We start from the raw sequence: 19,150 nt of genomic DNA, 5'->3' as shown, positions 1-19,150 counted from the left end.
AAAAATTTTTTTTTTTTTTGTCTTTTTTTTTTTTTTTTTTTTTTTTTACAATGGTAGGTTCTCATTACTGGTCCTGCAGACACCCCTTACGCAAATGGTTGCTTTGAATTTGATGTATATTTTCCACAAGACTATCCTAATTCCCCTCCACTTGTGAATCTGGAAACAACTGGAGGCCACAGCGTGAGATTTAATCCAAACCTCTACAATGATGGCAAGGTAGGTCAACTTTGTTCTTGTGTATAGATGTAACAAGGAAGTGAAACGGATGAAACTTTTCTTTTTGCAATCAAATGATCAGCCGCTCCTAACATACTGGAGGAAGCTGCTTGGTTAAAACTGGTCTTCAAGCTGAAATGAAGAGCGATTTAACAGTTTCAGATGGGGATGATCTCCTTTCTGAATAGTCTTGGAGATTTTTTTAAAGCCTTTATGAGCTGGATTGGACCAAAAAGGAAGTAATTTTGACCTGGAAAAATGTTCTTTTCCATCTTCTTTGCAAAATTAACCAGGCAGAAATCTTATTTTGGCCAGCTGAAATACCCAAGATCCTTTCCATGGACAAAGTGTGCTCCATACCAGCTGCAACTGAATGTGTTTGCCAAGTGCCCTGTCTCTCTTTTTCCATGCAAAAGTGCTTTTTCTTGAGGGAAGATAAAGACTTTCCTTAACCTCGGTATCCTTTATTAAAAAAATGTAACTCTAAAATATGGACTTAATGACAGTTTTCTCAAAAAATAGTAAAGCTTTTGGAAATAATATCAAAAGTTAAAACAAATAAGCTTTCCCCCTTCCCTCCCCCCATCTCCTTGGTATGTTGTGGCTCATTCTAAAGGCTCCAAAAAGCTAAGAGGAAGTCCAGTGCATATCAGGGAGATGCAACTTCTATTTATATTAAAAATAAGCACACATTAAATCCTCTGCAGAGCTATAGAGATGGCTATGTGTATGTCTCCACCGAAGCACAGACCCACAGAATAGCTTTGGCTGTAGCACTGTGGCACTCCGTCAGCTTTTTTTGTGGGTGTGTAAACATTTAATCCATAGGCTAACATTTTTCCCTTATTCCACTGTCATTCATGGGTTCCCCATGCTCCCTGTTTTCACAAGCTATAATACTCCTTTCCAGTACTAGACATGGGCTTTTCCCTTAACGTGGACACAGAATGTAATTCACACTGGAGACTTCATCTCCGTTTTTACTCTGCCTAACATACATTAAGTCCCGGCAAATACTCACCTCTAAACTTCTTCTGTTTATTTTGTCTCTTTTTGTTCCCTGGTTTTGATTGTTCCATTTTGTGATAAGGTACAAGAACTCCATAGATTTCCATAAAGTCCAGATCAGTCATAAAAGTTAACGAATATTTTAAATTCCTTGATAGTCTGTGTGACAGAAACTACCTTTCACATGCTTAAGCAGACCGATTGTCTTTAAAACCTACAACAATAAGTGTTAGAGCAGTATGTAAAGAGGAAAGTAAAGAATCAGATAGTATTCGTGGCTCATTTACTTTCGGAGCCACTAGAATCCATAGGTTTTCCTCGAAGAGAAGTAATCTACCTTACTTTATTCATTTATTAACATGCTGTTCTTGCTTATCCACATTATTTTTATCTGCTTTCATTTCAAATTAGTTTCAGAGGAAACAAATTTCTTTTAGAATGCAGTTACACAAAAGTTTGTCAAAATTTAAATGTAACGTTAACATTTTGTTCTGCCCAAGCAGAACAATTTTAGCATAATATTTGTCTGTGGTGTTAACAATGTCACCTTTTCAGGTGTGTTTAAGCATACTTAACACATGGCATGGGAGGCCGGAAGAGAAATGGAATCCCCAAACATCAAGTTTTTTGCAGGTGAGCATTTCTTCTTTCTCTTCAGTAGATGTCATTTAGGAGTAGTAAGTGGTCTGTCAGTCCTAAGGATTCTTTTTCTAGTGCTTTTAAACCAGAATTTTCTTAAATAAGCATAAATAAGACAAAAGTCCAGAAAACGTCCTTGGAACACTAGAAAAGAAACACTGTAGAGTAGACAAGTTCTTCAAAGTGTTCTTTCCAACCAATACTTCTGTTGGTCTTGTCTTGAAGAGTGGCTGTTCATGTGTGCAGCTCATTCCTGCACTGCCTGGACTTTGCTTGGATGATTTCAAATATTTTATTTAAAAATAAAAAAAAATAAAAAAAAGACTGGAAGATGACATCACCTCCTGGAACTCTCTATCACAAGCTATTTATGGTGAAGACAAAGCAGGCTCCACGTTGTGAGAGATGAGACAGTGAAGTGCACTAGTGAGAACTGCGAAGGTACTCCTCCAAAGTCTGCAAGTAAGCTGAATAGAGGAATAAGGCTGAAGGGAGTTAAAGTGTAGGTATACTGTGTTCAGTAACAATTAGTGTTAAATTAGACTGGAATGTATTAGGACATACGGTCCTTACCATTTTCAGCTTTATGTCACAGAAATGCACTGACTAATAAGCACATACATTAAATAAAAGTAAAGCTTGCAATGGCTTATTCCCTATGGCACTTTCTGAATTTATTCCTTCCTTGGAGTAATTACTACGTAGCACAAGGTACATTTTCTGTTCCAAATCCTAAAAGACTGTACAGTTTCTGTTTCAGCATAGTAGAATTAACAACCTTGTCCTCCAGCAGAACAGATTTCAGCTTGTTCAGGAATTGGCCTTGGAGAGCTGGTTGTCCAGCCTCCTTAAAAGTTCAAGAACGGTCTATTCCAGTGTGTGGAAGTCAAGCAAGAGTGGCAGAAAGCCAGCATGGGTAAACAAGGAACTCCTGCCTAAGCTCAACTGCAAAAAGGAAGTACACAAAAGGTGGAAGGAGGGGATGGGCTACTCATCAGAAATAAAGACACTGGACAAGCATTCAGGAGAGAAATTAGGAAAAGCAAAGCTCAGCTGGTGTTGAAAATGGCAAGGGATATAAAGAGCAACAAGAAGGGCTTCTTACAAGTATGTTGGCAGCAAAAGAACACATTTTCCTAGGCTTTCCTGCTGCTCAGTGGGGCAGGGAACCTACTGACAAGGACATAGAAAAGGCAGAGGTCATCTCTGCCTCACTCTTCAGGGGTAAGGTTTGCTTTCCCATGTCCCTGAGCCCTCACTAGGAAGGTCTGTGAGAATGAGGAGTTACCCACAGCAGAGGAAACAGCATTCAAGCTGATTGGACCCACAGGTTCATGGAACCAAATCTCATGCGTCGGGGGTGCTGGGGAGCCAGCCAATGTCATTGCAAAGCCACTAGCTCTCATCTTTGAAAGGTCAGAACAATCAAGGGAGCTTCCTGGCAAATCTCACACCCAGTTTCAAGTCGGGCAAGAAGGAGGATCTGGGGAGCTGCAGGCTGGTCAGCAACACCTGACTCCTTGGGAAGATTATGGAGCAAATCCTCCTGGAAGCTATTTTCAAGTACATGGAAGACAAGAAAGTGAGTGAGAACAGCCAGCATGGATTTACGGGGGGCGAATAACGCCTAACCTGCCTGCCTTCTACAGTGAGGCGACTGGTTCTGCACAAAGGGAGAGCAGTGGATGTAGCTTACTTTGACTTCAGCAAGACCTCTGATGCAGTCTCCCATAGTACCCTTGTAGCCAAATCGGTGAGATGTGCATTATAAGTGGGTGAAAAAGTGGCTGGACCAATGGCAAAGAGATCTTACTGCTGTCTTCGGTACCTAAATGGGGAAGATACAGAGAAGATGGAGCCAGACACCTCTTAAAGATGCAGAGCACTAGGACAAGTACCAATTGACACAAGATGGGACGTGGGAAATTTTGGTTAAATATGAGGAAAAACTTTTTCACTATGAGGGTGATCAAACACTAGGACAGGTGTCCAAGAGAGATTGCAGAATTTCCATCCTTGGAGATATTAATGTTCCCTCTTCCTTCAAGGGACGAATTACGATTTGGAGATCTAATTTGTGGCTCCTTACATAGTGTCACCTTCCCAAGGTACAACTTCTCGATCAAGAGATGAACTGAAATTTTGGACTATAACTATAAAATCAGTGCAGGAAGGTGCAAGTATTATGAAGTCTTATTTTCACTAAAGTCCTTTTTCTTAGATTAAAATGTTAGATTTGATTGTTAGAAATCTCATGCAGCATTTAAGTTTCAAATTTTAAAGTTTTCTAGGGTATCAATTTGAAAATAGTAAGAAAGCTGCTGGAAAAAGTCCCCCCCATACTGGGAGAAAAACACTTTGTGGCTTTTAAATGGAAAACAGCTGTAGGACTAAATAAATTGCTTGGGAAGAATTAAGCAGTACATGTTTTTTCTGGCTCAGAGATGAAACTATTGTCAGACCACCCAACATACTTCAGAAATTAACTTTTATAACCCAAATGAAACTGGAAGATCAGTTCAGAGTTTCTCATTCATTACAATTATAATTCAAAGTAACAACTGGTTATTAAGGCCAAGAAAGTACAATGCTGTGTAGTGTCAAATTTCTCTACCATAGCTATTTAAAAATATATATGTATATCTCAAAAATACGAAATTAAAAAAAGCAAACCCCAACTACTTCCAGACACTTGTAAAGGCCACAGATCACCAAAACACCTTAGGTACCTGAAGCGTTGGACCTGAAGTACTCTGCCTTGGCTTAGCACATTTGCATTAATATTCTGCCTTTTTTAGTGTCACAAGTGGCCATTTTCTTGCTGGAACCTGGTTTGCGAGGCACATTCTGTATATTTCAATGCATTTATCCATGTTTTAATTTTTTAAGTGTAACACAAAATAGCCATGGCTGCTTCTAGTTGAATGCATGGCAGGCACGGGAGACAATGTGATGGTGCACACTATACCGTCTAACAGCAGCTAGCTGGAGCACCTGCCTGGGAAACAGAAAAACTTGTTTAATTTTCTTCCTCAGCCCAAAGGAGGATGCTGGTTCACATTTCCCACTGCACAGCCACCTGCCCTATGCATCAGGATAAAGACTTAGCTGCCCTAGGCTGCCCTTCTGGGCTATAGTTAAAGCACAGCAACTACACAACTGCAACCACAAAGTGTCATGGCACCAAAAGGAATAAGGGCGTGTTTCTGTGAGGTGATGGTGGGACTGAGATTAACCCGGGTCATTCAACTGATTCTTGGGCTGTTGGTTTGATACGAGTTACTGGTTTGGCATTGTGTCTATGGAGTGAGTACACATCGCAGAGAGTATGGAAAGCTGGAACGCTTTTGTGCTGGCATTGCGACAAGAGAAACTCCGAGGGAATGCCACACTTAAGCACAGAGCACAACTACCTCGTTGTTGGGGCACTGCCCTGTGAGAGAACCAAAGTCTTGAATTGTCGCTGACACGGTATCTATCTGATGTAAGCTGTACGTTCTGCATGTTCCAAGAAAAAGGAGGACTGTTGTCATCCATATCCAAATTCACAAACTGGGCTGCTAAATTAGGGATGGCTCCAAGCTTTAAATTGTATCTAGGCTGGGAGGAGAGCCAGTTCCAGAAACAGCTGCCCTGACATTTTTTATCTACTGCAGTGGATATCTTGCACCTAAATGTGTCCGGTGCTGGAAATGCCATTCTTAGGCATGTAACATATCATCAGTTTTTCAATATTTGAGGAAATGTAAGTGTTCAAATCACCTTTTTTGAATTCTTCACAGTTCTGGAACTAGGTTTGTGTCACAGAATTGTAATCCCTAAAATTCTTGCTGGACTTGGTCCTAAGTACGTAAGAAAAACCTATCCTTCATTTAAAATAAATTTTAAAAAGTCAGTAATGTTTTTCTACCTATATAATAACATTTTTGCATGTAACATAGTTTTGATTAAGTACAACAATAAGTTGACAGGGCCAAACAATCTAATACTGGAGAAATTAGCAAGACATCAAATCATGAATACACAGTACATATACATTTGGATTCCTACATGCCCTATGTATCTATTTAATTCTTTGTTTTATATTAGGAATACTTGGGCATATAGTTAAATGCCTTGTATGTATGTAAGCAGCTATTCCCAGATGTACTTGATAATAAAATTGAAAGGGGGAAAATTGTCGTTTCCTTATCACTGAATAGTTGGTGCTTTGTTGATACAGTACCGAAAACACTTTTTTTTTTTTCTTGAGAAATACTGAGGTTTTGTTCTAGTGGCATATGACACACAGCATTACATGTAAAATCTGAAACTAAAGGGCTAAAAACATATCTAAATCAATTGAATGCATTTGAAGGAAAAAAATGGGAGAGCATGTATGCCAAGATTAATTTCAGTGGTTCGCATTTCACCTCCCTTGATCCTTTTCCATCTAATTCAGAATCAGAAGAATTAGTAAGCTCAGCCACTGGGAAAGTTCAAGAATTGTTGACTGAGAACCTGACAAATACACTTTCTTTCACAAAAGGGTGCAATCAGACATCTCTTTCTTTAAACGTTTTCTTTTACTTATATTTGAATTTTTGTTATTTTTTAACTTGTATTTGTCATTTTCTTGGTGTTTAAGCTAAATACATAGCCGTAGGACTTAGGGTTTTTTATGTGTAGTAATGGTTTCGGTTTGAAAGCATGGACATTCCCTACGTGCGAGTAGCCTGTATTACAAATGACAGTACTTTGCCATAGAAGTGGTTTTGCATAGAAGGTAAGCAAAACTATGTATATTTGTAAAAACAAGTAGGTGGCACAATTTTAATATTTAGTTTCTTCTCTTAACAGGTGTTAGTGTCTGTCCAATCCCTGATACTGGTAGCAGAACCATATTTTAATGAACCAGGTTATGAACGATCAAGAGGTACTCCGAGCGGTACCCAGAGCTCCAGAGAATACGATGGAAATATACGACAGGCAACAGTCAAGTGGGCAATGCTTGAACAAATTAGAAATCCATCGCCATGTTTTAAGGAGGTAGGTTTTGTGAAGCACAGTAAATATCTTGTTTATTTATTTATCTTGTTTAAGTGTTAACAATAATGCAAATATTTGGAAACATCATGCATGAGATGTCTGGTTTAGCTGCCTCTTTGTTCCCTGGGGCAACTGACTCCAGAGACTGAAGTGAATAAGGACGCACCTGACTTCACAGATTCTTTTCCGGGAAAGGGGAATGCACCCAAATTGGGACTGACCCATAAGGAGGCTTGGTGCACAGTTTGATAAAATATGGTTCATGCAGCTTGGCTCATTCTTAATGCCAGGTGGTATGTTTTGTATTCCATGTGAAAACTATTGATCAGCCCTACAAACGGGCACTCGATGTTTGTTAGTCAGCATAGCTAAAAGTAAGACATGAATTTGAAGCAAGTATTAGGAAGCACTTTGGATACACCAAAACAATGCAGATTGGAAAAATACTTTACAACAAATTCCAGACTGTGTATCATTTATGGAAGGATCCACAAAGCACCTGTGCTAAACTAGAAATGTATGCCTTTGAAAGCAACTGTCTGGATGCTGATAAAAGCAATGCTAACCTTCATGCGTTCACACTGTCTTAAAAACTTATTGAAAGAAATCAAATTGCTTAATTTGTTTACATTCCTGAAAATAGACTGGCTCACCCATAGCATCACAGAATAATGTAGTTGTTAGGCACTTCTCTCAATGTCTCTAGTCCAGCTCCTTTCTCAAAGCAGGTCAATTAGATCTCGGGGACTTGAACATATATGGCAATGGAGTCAAGAAAAAAAAGAGCTAAGATACACTAAGTAAGAGAATCTGTATGAATATTAATGCAAAATGGTTGCAAGACAGCTTGTAAGCTGACATCCTGCCCCTCTTCAGGAAGGTAAAGTAATAAGGTGTATCCAAATGGTGGTGTTTCAGTGGAAAACCAATCATTCCCTGAGAACAGATGACTTATGCATAGCACATCGTTACCAAAAGGCAGATGTTGAAAACAATACAACTACTAGCTTTCTAAATGTGGTATGTAGCTAGGACTGAGTTCAGCTAAGCCACACACACACATGTAAATGAAGAGTAGCATTGAGAGGTAGATAGCAGTTTGCAGAGGCATCTTGGACATTTGAAACTCCCTTCTGTTACCTGTGAACAGACGAGAGTTTTGCCGCACAGAAGAGAACTGGCCAACACTTAAAAGCTTTGCATGCAAATTGTTTTGTTCTGGTTTAGGTAACTGCGGTTTTCCTCATTTCCCCAAGATAAAATTTTCTGTTTTTCCATATGTTGAGGTCTTTAGGACAGCATGATGAAATCCTCAAGATTCTCAGAAGACGTTTGAAGCGACAATAGCCTGCTTCTGTAAGGAGAAGTTTGAGGCTAAGATAGCTTGCTTTTGTGTTAAACACACAATCATACTAGCTTAAGCTTGGGGTCCTACCCAGTGCCTTATCAACTTGTGCAACGTGAGAACTCCCTTTCTGCTTCTCTGAATACATATTCCCTATCATTATGTAAAGTGGCGTGTATCTTTATGTATCAGAAAATGGAAATTATGGACTGGAAAGCATTACGTTTTTCTCTGATGCAATAGCTGAATTTTGGAAGAACGCTAGATTCCGTCTGCATCTGCTCATCCAAATGAAAACACGTCTCTAGCATAGATTATCTGAGCAGTTCTCTGAGAGACTAGCTTGTGGATAAGATCTCTAGGTTTTTTGTAGGGTTGTGTTAGGAACCTTAACGGTGATGATCATTCAGCAACATAAATGCAAAGGCATCCTGAAAACTTAGGCCTAAGAAAGAACGTACATCTTTCAGCTCCTAAGATCTTCTGTCTTCACAAATCGGAGCTGTCTTCCCTTTAGCGTCTTAAATGACAGGTAGGCTCAGGAGATCTAAACTGCCGGTCTTTGGGAGTTCTTCCAAGCTCCATTATGGATATAAGGAATGCATCCAGAATTGAAGTCAATTATGCTTTCAAGATGCAGTTTTTCTTTAGACAGATAGCTATATTCTCTAAGCTCTAGAGGGAAAGATGATTTTGTCAATTATGTTGCAATATTGCCAAGAACTCTCTGCGCTCAATAAAATTTCTTTGATTTTCTTGTTTCTTTCACCAGGCGGAGTTTTACAAAACCGTTTACGACAAAGCCAACACTAAGCAGAGTTTCACAACTTTGAGGATTGGTTGTTTTTTTTAAACTCAAATCTGTACAGAAATACCAAAATTACTATGCAATCAAATACTGCTTCCCACCCAAACCGTGGGAAGCTCAGCTACTGTTGCCTGGGAATTCTAGTTGTTCCCAGAGGTGCTGCCTCTGCCTAGGCCGTATAACTGTGGCTGTACCTCTTCCACAGCAGCTGGTATGATCCTCCTTCTCTATGCAGAAGCACGTTATGTTCCTATGGTCATACTGTTGACAGTGTTTCTGCTTATCTGTTTTCTGTTCAGGCCGCAAGTGGTTAGTGACAGGGGAAGACATGGTGCTTATACTTCCTGCCTATGCTTCTTTAATAAAATAGGACTGTGAAACCAACAATAAAAGCCTTAATATTGTATCTGTGTAACCCTGCCCCTATGCAAACATAAACGTCCATCCATAGTGCCTGCATAGTAAGATCATCTTTGAACTGAAGAACGTGTCTAAAGTTCTGCTATCGCTTTTTCTTTTCCCTGGCGTGATTTCTGGCACTCATTTACCCTTCACCCAGATAACACAAGTGAATACTGAAATGGCAGACCACACATAAATCGTAGATTCATACAGACTGGAAGAGACATCCAGGCCAACCTCCTCCTCAAAACAGGACCAGCTGAATTCAGACCAGGTTCCTCAGGGCTTTTTCCAGTTGCGTCTTGGAAACCTCCAAGACCAGAAATTCCAGAGTTTATCTGCAACCTGGTTCAATGCTGAATTATCCTCATACTGATTTTTATTTTTTCCTTATATCCAGTTAGACTCATAGGGGTCTTGCAAACTTTGTTTTGTTAAATTATGTGGTTCTTAGAAAACAATGAACACTCTGTTCTTTCATTCGGAATATTTTCTTGCAGGTCATCCACAAACATTTTTACTTGAAAAGAGTGGAGATCATGGCTCAGTGTGAGGAGTGGATAGCAGACATACAGCAGTACAGCAGTGACAAACGGGTAGGCAGGACTATGTCCCATCACGCAGCAGCTCTGAAGGTGAGACCTGCTTTTATAATTTTATGTTCTTTAATCCAAGGATGACAAATGGCAATGAAATTGCTCAGCAGCTGAGTTTTATAATAACAATAATAGAAAACCCCAGCAACTTCAAAAACATGTAAGCAAACCTAAGTTTCGCAACTGTCAAGAGATAAAGTGTATGTGCACTCCACTTTCTCAGTATTTTTTCCTTTAAGTTAGATTTTCCTTTAGTGCCTGTCCTGCCTATTTTTATCTAAATACTTGTGTAGGATACAGAGAGTTTATTTTATTCTCTCTAAGGGTGGGTGGGGGTTTATGATCAAGTTGTACTACAACCAGTTCCTTGCCAGAAAACAAGCTTTTTGAATGGACAAGCAGTTATTAAACTGTGGTCTATTACAGTTAGTTTTACCCTGTGTTAAACTCTTATCCACAGTTCCAGCCACTATAATGTTTTCTCCCTTCCTAGCCAAGTACTATCATTTCTGTATTTTGTGTCCACACAGACAACAGACCTATTTTCTTTTATCTTCCCCTGAGGAGCAAAAATAAATAAATAAATAAAAATTTTAAAGGCGGCTTTTTTCTGTTGCTAGACTTGCATTCTTTCAATGTGACTGGTCGTCAGAATGAAGTTACCGTTGGTTATTACAATCTAATGTAAATCTCCGTGTACCTGTCTCTGCAACAGATCTCATCGAGACCATGAACTCCTTAGAAATTTGTGTTTGGGCTGTATGACCTACCTAGTCCAAGGCAGTTTCTGCTGTGATCACAGAACACAGATATGACTCAGCTGCAAGACAAATAGCGTAGCATTTATATCGATGCACGTGTTTGCTGCAGTTCTGTTTACTGCCTTTAATTTGTCCCTAGCAGCATTTGCTAATTACTCTGTCACTACAAGGAAAGTACCAGTCCTTGAATACAGGGGAAAAGCGTATCCGGTCATGGAATGAGTACGCTTACACCTTTTCTACTTACTCCTTTTTTTGCCTTATGTTCTCTAACATTGTGAAAAGTAATGTTTTAACTGTGGTCTCAAAGTCCATATGACTCTTTTTGTGTATTCAGCGTCATACAGCTCAGTTGCGGGAAGAACTTCTAAAACTTCCCTGTCCTGAAGGATTGGATCCAGACGCTGACGACTCCACAGACAAATGCAGTGCCACGACAAGTTCAGAAGAGACTATGTTGCACGAACAGGTTAAACCCAGCAGCAGTAAAGATATCCCCACTGATTTCAAGTTATGAGTTGCATTGACATGGACTTTCTAGACACAAAGGCTTTGAAGCACAAGCCAAATATGTCAATATTTGTATGTAAGAAGCTAATTATGTAATAGGTAATGAAATTGAAACTATACTATGCCCTTAAGGATATACAGTTTAATTCAAGATGATCTTTTATTTACCTGTACAAGAGTGTAAACTTTTTTGTGCTTTTATTTTTCAATTGTGAGAACCACTGATTGGTATGTTTAAAAAGTTATGTATACAAGAAATGGATAAATCACTGATATATAAGGGAAACTACCTTAGGAAAGAATGTTTACTGAATGTTTATTATTTTTTTTCACTTGTAGAGTGAGGGCGGTTGTAACAAAGAATATATATTGGTCATTCTTACAGCTACTATTTAAAGTCAGAAAATTTTCACTGAATTTGATAGGTTTTACGTTTGGCCATATATTCATGCTCATATTTGATTCTAAAGAAAACCTCCTGTATACTTCAATAAACGTTAAATGGACATGATCCCTCTTTTATGATTTACTGGTACATTTTTTAAATAAACTGCCATAAAATACGTTCTAGCTGAAAACTTGCACTTGTATGACTGAATTCATTACAGTCAACATATTTAATTTTATGCTTACTAATTCTAAAATGCAGATGAAATAAATGCACATGGTTTTACCTCATGCCAAAATTTGGACTTCTGAATTCATCTTTTGTTTGGCTATTTTATGCAAACTAACAGTATTCTAAATTTCTTAAGGGCTATTCTGGAACAAAGTCTTTTCTCTGTTGAAATGTCTGATTTTTACATAATCAGCTGTACTCTAAGTACTGACAGGGGCTAATGACGTGCCACGCAGGACTCCAACGTTCTGTAGTTCCTACTGTACAGACTTATTTCCAATTTTATACTTGCAACCCCAGACCCCTAACTAAAAAGGGTAAGGGATTTGCTTGATTTACTAATCAAGTCTCGCTTTTAACATAACATGCATTACTATCACTGTTCTTAATTTTTGAGCAGTCCTTGAAGGACTAAAAAGTTATTACTGGTATTACCTCAGACTAATGATCTGTTGTATTATAAGTACTATAAATCAGGCAAAAGCGAAGCTTTTTTGTTTTCTATTTGTTCTTTGTTTATAAGTATCACGCTGGAATTTTTTCACTTTTTGTTTTACAATGTATTATTTCTAATCATTAAAAATGGCACCAACTGAGGTTGTGTTCTTATGCTGATGGTTAACAGACTTCGATAGTTCTGACCGAAGTACAATTTTCCTGTTAGATTGATATGTTGCGTTAATCCAAGGCCTGTCCCGATTGTACATACCTCTCAAAATACCAACTTAGGCACGTCTGCGTTACTTCAGGGGATCCTTAATCAAAAAGCAAAACAAGCAGCTCTGTGCCAGAGCTGCTGGTAAATACGTGACACAAAGAGTTTCTGCCACATAGTCAAAGTGTTAGAACTTCATCAGTGTTAAAACAGCACTGCGTTTTTCTAGATGGGTTATTTACTTACCTTCTGTTACTGTACGAAATGACTGTGATACTCTTGTAAAGGCTCCAAAAGCAAAACTACCCGCTGACTTCCAACTATTTTTAAGTTCGTGGTTTCCATTAGAGCTCTTCATTTATTGCTTAAACCGTCTGCCTACAGAAGCATAATCTTTTTATAAAATCCTGGTACTTGTGCCAAAACCAAATGTATCGGACCTGAAGATCCTCCTCAAACGTGAAGACTTTTTTTTTTCCCCATTAAAAAACAACACTGAAATAAAAAGTACCTAACTTGCATCGATTTGACATTAAGAGGGTGGCTAACATAATTGTACCGTTTTCTCTAGTGTGTATTTATGGTATCATAGCAATGCTAATGTGAAGTCACTGCTGCTTAATTAAGCAGATGTAAACAGCTGCATGGGATATTAAACTCTAATTTGTATCCACGTACCAATTATCCTTTTTTTGCTCTAACCTGAGCTAGAATGGTATTGGACCAAATTAAAGCAGAGATTCAGTCCTTCATAACTTGCAACTATGTTACAGTCTAGTAAGTAAATTGCGAACTTGGCAACAGATACAAAATACGTATTTTCAGGTTTTTAGGTCTAACACACAAGGTAGCTATGTTACTTTGCAGTAAAATCATAGTAAACTCTGAGGTATGTAGACAACCGAGTATTTTTTTAACCAGTTCCTCTCATCTTTTACCATTTCATCAAATTGAATAGAAACCTGTATAGACAGATCACAGTTTCTAGCCATCACATGGAAGTACTGTGTTTTAACTGTTAGGCTGTTCTTGTAGAAGATGTTTTAAAAATCAACAGAAATTATTTTCAAAAGCACAAAGGGCACCAAACTGCTAATTAGCTTGTTACGGAATTTTACCCCATGGGTTTTGGTACTGCCTTTGGCCCAAGATTCACCGCTGACACGTTGCCATGCAGTGTAGCGTGGGATGTCACCAGCCATTGGAATCGCTGCGGTCACTCTGCCAAAGGAAGAGCGCAGCACATAAATCAATAGTCTTTCCTGATGCTTCACAGACAATAATGCCAAGCTTTCCCGATTCAGTCTACGCTATCTACCAAAGAGGGAACAGCTCAGCAATCTATGAGACCTTGTGCTCCATGAGAGCAAACCACTCGTTACACTGATCGCTATGCATAAACAACTGTTCTGTTTTGCAGTTGTAGACACAGTAGTCTTCAGACACAGACACGAATGACCCCTCTGCAAGATGCAGTGATTTCCTCTGGAATTTCCTTTGGGTAAAAGATGTGCATAAACGTATGGGTTAATGCTCCTCTGTAATCCTACCAGTGCTATACAGGAAAAAAACAAAGATGACAACCTAGAAAAACCCAAGAAAATTTGAAACATAAGAACCCTGTAAACAACGTCAAGTTTCACTCCAGTAATTACATGTTAGATGTTTAGGTACTGGCAGAATAAAGCATGTGTGACTATAGATTGACTGGGTCTACAGCAGTCTGTTTGGCATTGTTGGATGGGGTTTGTTACCGTTTTTCTTCTCTAAATCTTTGACAAGTTCAAGGTGGAGATTGTGCACGTCTGCTAGTCTGTCGAGGAGCCTCCCTTGCAGCAGGTAAAGTCATGCCAACACAGGCAAGGCACTGGACTACTAGCTCCCTAGCTTCTAGGGAGCTTCAGTGTGGGTCTGTCATCAGTACTGTGGTTGGATGATGACCTATTAAGCAGCAAAGCTTGAATTCTTTATTTAAAAAAAGAAGAAAGCTCTCATACAATACAGGAAATAAATGTACTACACTACTTACAATGGCTTTAAGCCAATTTAACCTGTGCTTGCTATATCAAATAGGGCATTCAGTTTCTGGCAGGAATCACATTGTTAAGAAAACATTACTACAAAACTTTTTCCATGCAACTATGCAATCCTGTACATAGGATGTTTATTAGGGGAGCTTTTCTTCCCCAGAATGTTTCTGGTGTTACATAAACAAGTGTTCTATTTTACATCCCGAGGCAAACAACTTGGTAAGCAAACCACCATATTATTAACTTACCTTATTTACTCATCAATATCTGAACACCAATCCAGCTGACCTACATTTCAGCTGAGACTATACTATGTTACTCTGATCCCTGTGAAGGAGAATTATTTAGGCTTAGGTTTTTATTTGGAGTTTCTCAGGCACGTCATCTTCATTTTTTACCTCCATGCCGCCTTTGTATTAGTGTGTTTTCGAAGTGTTCTTTTCTTGTTTCCTTATTTGTTTCCCCAGAAGCCAGTAACCATCATGTGGACTCATCTCCCTGGATGGTCAACTCTCTGTAGTTAGAAAACAGAAATTAGAAGCATTTTTCAATGGAAAGGAGACAGATTTACATTTATCTTACCACAAGGAACAAGTATAAGGTACAGAAGCTACTTCAGATATATATTCTCAATTTTTTTTTTACCATATATATATATACACACACACATACATAGATAATATACCTATTTATATATGTATAAATGCATCAGGTCTGGCAGTTACTTGTCTTTGAAAAACAGGTTTTTGAGCTTTATTTTCCTTCTCGTTTTCTACAGATAGTGACAACATTAGGTGGGATGTGCAGGTGTTTATATCGGAACATGAGCTTTCTGAAATACAGTAAGCTGAATGGGGGTAAAAGTAAGTTCCACAATTACTAAAATGAATCACAGGTAAAAACATTTCATTCTCCAGAGATTTTATTGTTGCCATTATTTTATTCTCCTAGAACATGAGTGCAGAAAATACAATATCTACCCAGTGAATTACTATAGTAGAGCTCTAAAATAATCTCACCACTGCCTCTGTTTTTAATAAAGGCTCAGAGAAAACAAATCCCAAACCACAATGCTCTATTTTGATGGAGAGAGTTCTGCATATTGTGACCTGTCATCTCTGCAGGCTGCAATCTCTTCTTTTCTGTGCTGCTTGGCTCAGAAGCAACTTTTTGGCTCTTGAAAAGTGATAACCTGGTCCACTTAGTTCTCCACCTGTATTAATGCTACTTATCCTTTACATTAAGAGTGCCTATAATATCTGTATCATTTAATAATACAGTATCATCCTCAAATGTCTAGATAATATTAATGCTAGAGTTGGTAACATTTCTGTAATTCAGATAGCAAAATTTTGTATTTAAGGCTGTTTAGTTAAAAGTCCAGAAAGGAAAGAAACAGGTTCTTTATCAACCAGAGACTATGCAGGGCATCTAGCAGCCCTGCTTCTGAGGGAAAGATAGCGGAGTTAATCTTGGGAACCAGTGCAAGCAGAGCCCTAAGAAAATCTCCTGGGAGTAAGAAAACTGGCATGTTACTGTACCCCTCAAAAACATTTAGAAATGAGGTAACTGTGGTGAGACTTGCACACAACAGAAGTTGTTAGACCTCAAGAGTAATGCCCAAACTTATACTTAAACAAAATATAAGTGTGTATTTGCAAAAATAACAAGCAGGCTGATCTACTAAGGTTGCTAAAGCAATGAGTCAGACATGGTTTTGCAGGAGGAACATGCTTCTCAAACATATCATGTCTCACTGCATTTAAAAACCTGCAGCCACTTCCCTGTTGCCATTGTTGTGCTCCATATTTCCAGCTTAACCACTTACTGCATTTTTTTTAAATTTATTTGTCCTGCACCTCCATTCGTTGTTCTCTTTCTCACCTACCAACCCACATCCACAGACATGCACAAAGCCTTCAGCAGTTCATAAACTTTCTGCATAAAGCTCTATGGGTAGAAAGCAACCGCATCCCAGTCCCCCAGTAGCAAACATATGAACACATCTTGTAAAAAAAAAAAAAAAAAGGCAACCTCCCCCGACCAGAAAATTGAAGCAAACTAAAATCTCATAATAAAAAGAATTCAATTTGCCATCATTAAAGATTGTCTCTGTTGCTTCATTAAGCATTTTCTCATTTACCAGGAGAGCAAATGGGAAAAGCAAAATGTGGGTTTTTTTCCATCTTTTCTATTTTCTTTCAGATATTTAAACAAGCATGTGATTCAGAAAAACAATACTAACAGATAGTGTCTTGCAACCTACTTCTAAACAATGGTTTGGATGTCTCCAGAAGTCCTGTTCTCTCACCTTGAAACTCTTAAGATTTCAGCCACAGAAAACCTTTGCCCATACCTAAATTAGTAATAACCATATCAATGCAAACTTCCAGGACTTTGTCAGTCAAAAGTCCTTTGTTTGAAACCTCTGGTAATAATCACAACCACCTTATTTCTACAATTATTTTAAGCAGCTTGTAAGAAGGTGGCGGAGTTGGATGCCACACAGCTGTACAGCAGTCTTAGCTGAAGCCCAGCACAGCACAATTCTAAACCTAGAGTATGACAGCAACTCTTTAACGCTGCACAAGGGGGACCAGCGTAGTTACTTTAGGATGTAACAGGGCCATCATCATTACATATGCACAACCAGCCTCGCCAAGCATCGGCATTCTCACATCAGGGAAGCCATCGTGCCAGATCCCTGTGCACACTGGCTGGGAACGGTCCTGCGTGATGCAAGTCCCAGCCTCCATCCTGGCTATAGCTACAGATCAGGCTGTCCTGAAACCTTGCAAATGGTTGCTGGCACCATACTGTGGCAATGGTTCAAGAGGAAACGGAGGTGACGTGGCAGATCAAAAACTACTAGCCAACAGCAGGATTGCTGGAAAGGACTAGGACCCATCCTCTCAACTACCAAGTTGTCACTGTGCAAATCTCAACTGGATTTTGAGGCAGTTTCAACCAGTGAAACTTGGTGAGACATACGAAATTCACAGGGGCTGGCCTCCGGCTCAGCAGCAGTCACAAGAGAAATCATGCGACCATCTGGCTGGCTGAATTTTGTCATAGCATGTGGGATTCTGGATAAGTCCCAGAACATTACAAAAGCCCCAAACGAGGGGGAAAAAAAATTCTTCCAGATTCAATTCAACACATCTCCCATCTGCCTCATGGTCACTAAAGGCAACAGACCGTGCAGGCAGGTCACACGCACCAAAACACCTGCTGTTGTATAGCTCCCTGGGAGGCTTTAAACATTAGCAACATGAAGGGTCTAATAGAGAGCACCTGATCCATATGACAGAACAGGGAAGACAAGGGTGGAAATTACATCTAAGTGATGATTTAGCTGGATACAGATTTCACTCTAGTTTAAAAAAAAAAACCACCACAATAAAAAAAAAAACCCCCCCACCACTACAAATATACGCTCAGTCACAAAGAATTGCCATTGATGACAGCAAATGGAGACTGAAGTAGAGGTACTCCAAAGAACAAAATATCCTTTTGTATCTGCACTGCCTACCGATGTGTTAAACCTCCTTCCGTTCTTTTCTAGCTGTTTCTCCAAGGAAATCATTCATGTTGGAAAACAAATAGCCAGATGAACAAATGACACACAGCAGGGAACTGAACATCAATAACCTGTATCAAAGGAGAAGCCAAGCCATTTAAACAAAGAATAGGAGAACAACAGTACATGGCTCCTGATAAACAACTGTGTAATTCAGGAAAGATGGTTCTGTCTTGAGCTCTCAAGACTCTGTACTGCTAGCAGAAATCAATGAAGGATAGTGCTGAAATTTCAAGATTGCATATAGAGAACTGCAGTAGAATGCTAAATTCAATGTGTGCCTACTGCAAGACATGGATTAGTCATCTGAATAAAAATAACACAGTTAAAATGCTTCTTGTGACACTGCTGTCTTCCTGAAAATGTTAGTATGACTTGCATAAGTGTATTTTTAATTGCTACTTGAAATACACTTTTGCTTTTACTTGCAAATGCATTTTCAGGCACAGAAACCAACAGCAAGTGATTTTCCATTGCCAAGTGTGCCCTCAAAGACAGCTGTCCAGTCAGTGTCACTAAGGACAAATCATAACTGTAAATTCATCCAGTTTTCATTTTCCCCTGATAGTTCATTTTCCACATTTCAACACACTGACCTCCTATGCATCACAGCTCCACTGAGGCAACAGAACAGTACTCTGTGCCCTAGCGTTCATCACAGGCTGCAATTAAGCGTCCTGCTGGTCAGAATCTGGGGTCCCACAGCAAAGCGTGCTTGATCTGTCATACAGAAATTCTCTATTCATTCCCAAATACTACATCCTGTGACTGATGCAAAGTTTCCATGCAGATTAAATTGCCAGCAGTGTTCACCTCAACCTTTGCCTTCTTTTTATCAGACTGAAATTGTTCCATAAGCCCTCTGGAAAAAATGCCACTATTTACATTTTTCCTAAATTTAAGTATTTCCGTAGTTGAACAGTTTTTGCCTTAATGGCTGTCATGGTTTA

The 19,150-nt window shown here is 39.0% G+C and overlaps 1 protein-coding gene and 1 long non-coding RNA gene across 2 annotated transcripts in view; one reads left to right on the top strand and one right to left on the bottom strand.

Moving 5' to 3' along the window:
* The window catches only part of BIRC6 (baculoviral IAP repeat containing 6), a 175,142-nt gene extending 162,613 nt beyond the window's left edge, over window positions 1–12,529 (top strand). The window contains exons 70-74 of the mRNA XM_019473244.1: window positions 58–219; window positions 1,783–1,860; window positions 6,706–6,894; window positions 9,950–10,084; window positions 11,144–12,529. Coding sequence (XP_019328789.1) covers window positions 58–219; window positions 1,783–1,860; window positions 6,706–6,894; window positions 9,950–10,084; window positions 11,144–11,323 — 744 coding nt within the window. The 3' untranslated portion in view covers window positions 11,324–12,529. The remainder of the gene's footprint in view (window positions 1–57; window positions 220–1,782; window positions 1,861–6,705; window positions 6,895–9,949; window positions 10,085–11,143) is intronic.
* A 2,161-nt stretch (window positions 12,530–14,690) lies between these two features.
* Window positions 14,691–19,150, bottom strand: part of LOC109279610 — a 29,067-nt gene continuing 24,607 nt past the window's right edge. The window contains exon 3 of the long non-coding RNA XR_002086245.1: window positions 14,691–15,132. This is a non-coding gene — a long non-coding RNA (uncharacterized LOC109279610). The remainder of the gene's footprint in view (window positions 15,133–19,150) is intronic.

Source organism: Aptenodytes forsteri, unplaced genomic scaffold (assembly GCF_000699145.1).
Source record: "Aptenodytes forsteri isolate BGI_AS27 unplaced genomic scaffold, ASM69914v1 Scaffold309, whole genome shotgun sequence".
NCBI classification, from domain to species: domain Eukaryota; kingdom Metazoa; phylum Chordata; class Aves; order Sphenisciformes; family Spheniscidae; genus Aptenodytes; species Aptenodytes forsteri.
Note: the sequence above shows the minus strand (reverse complement) of the source record. Positions and strands in the feature narration are given on the sequence as shown.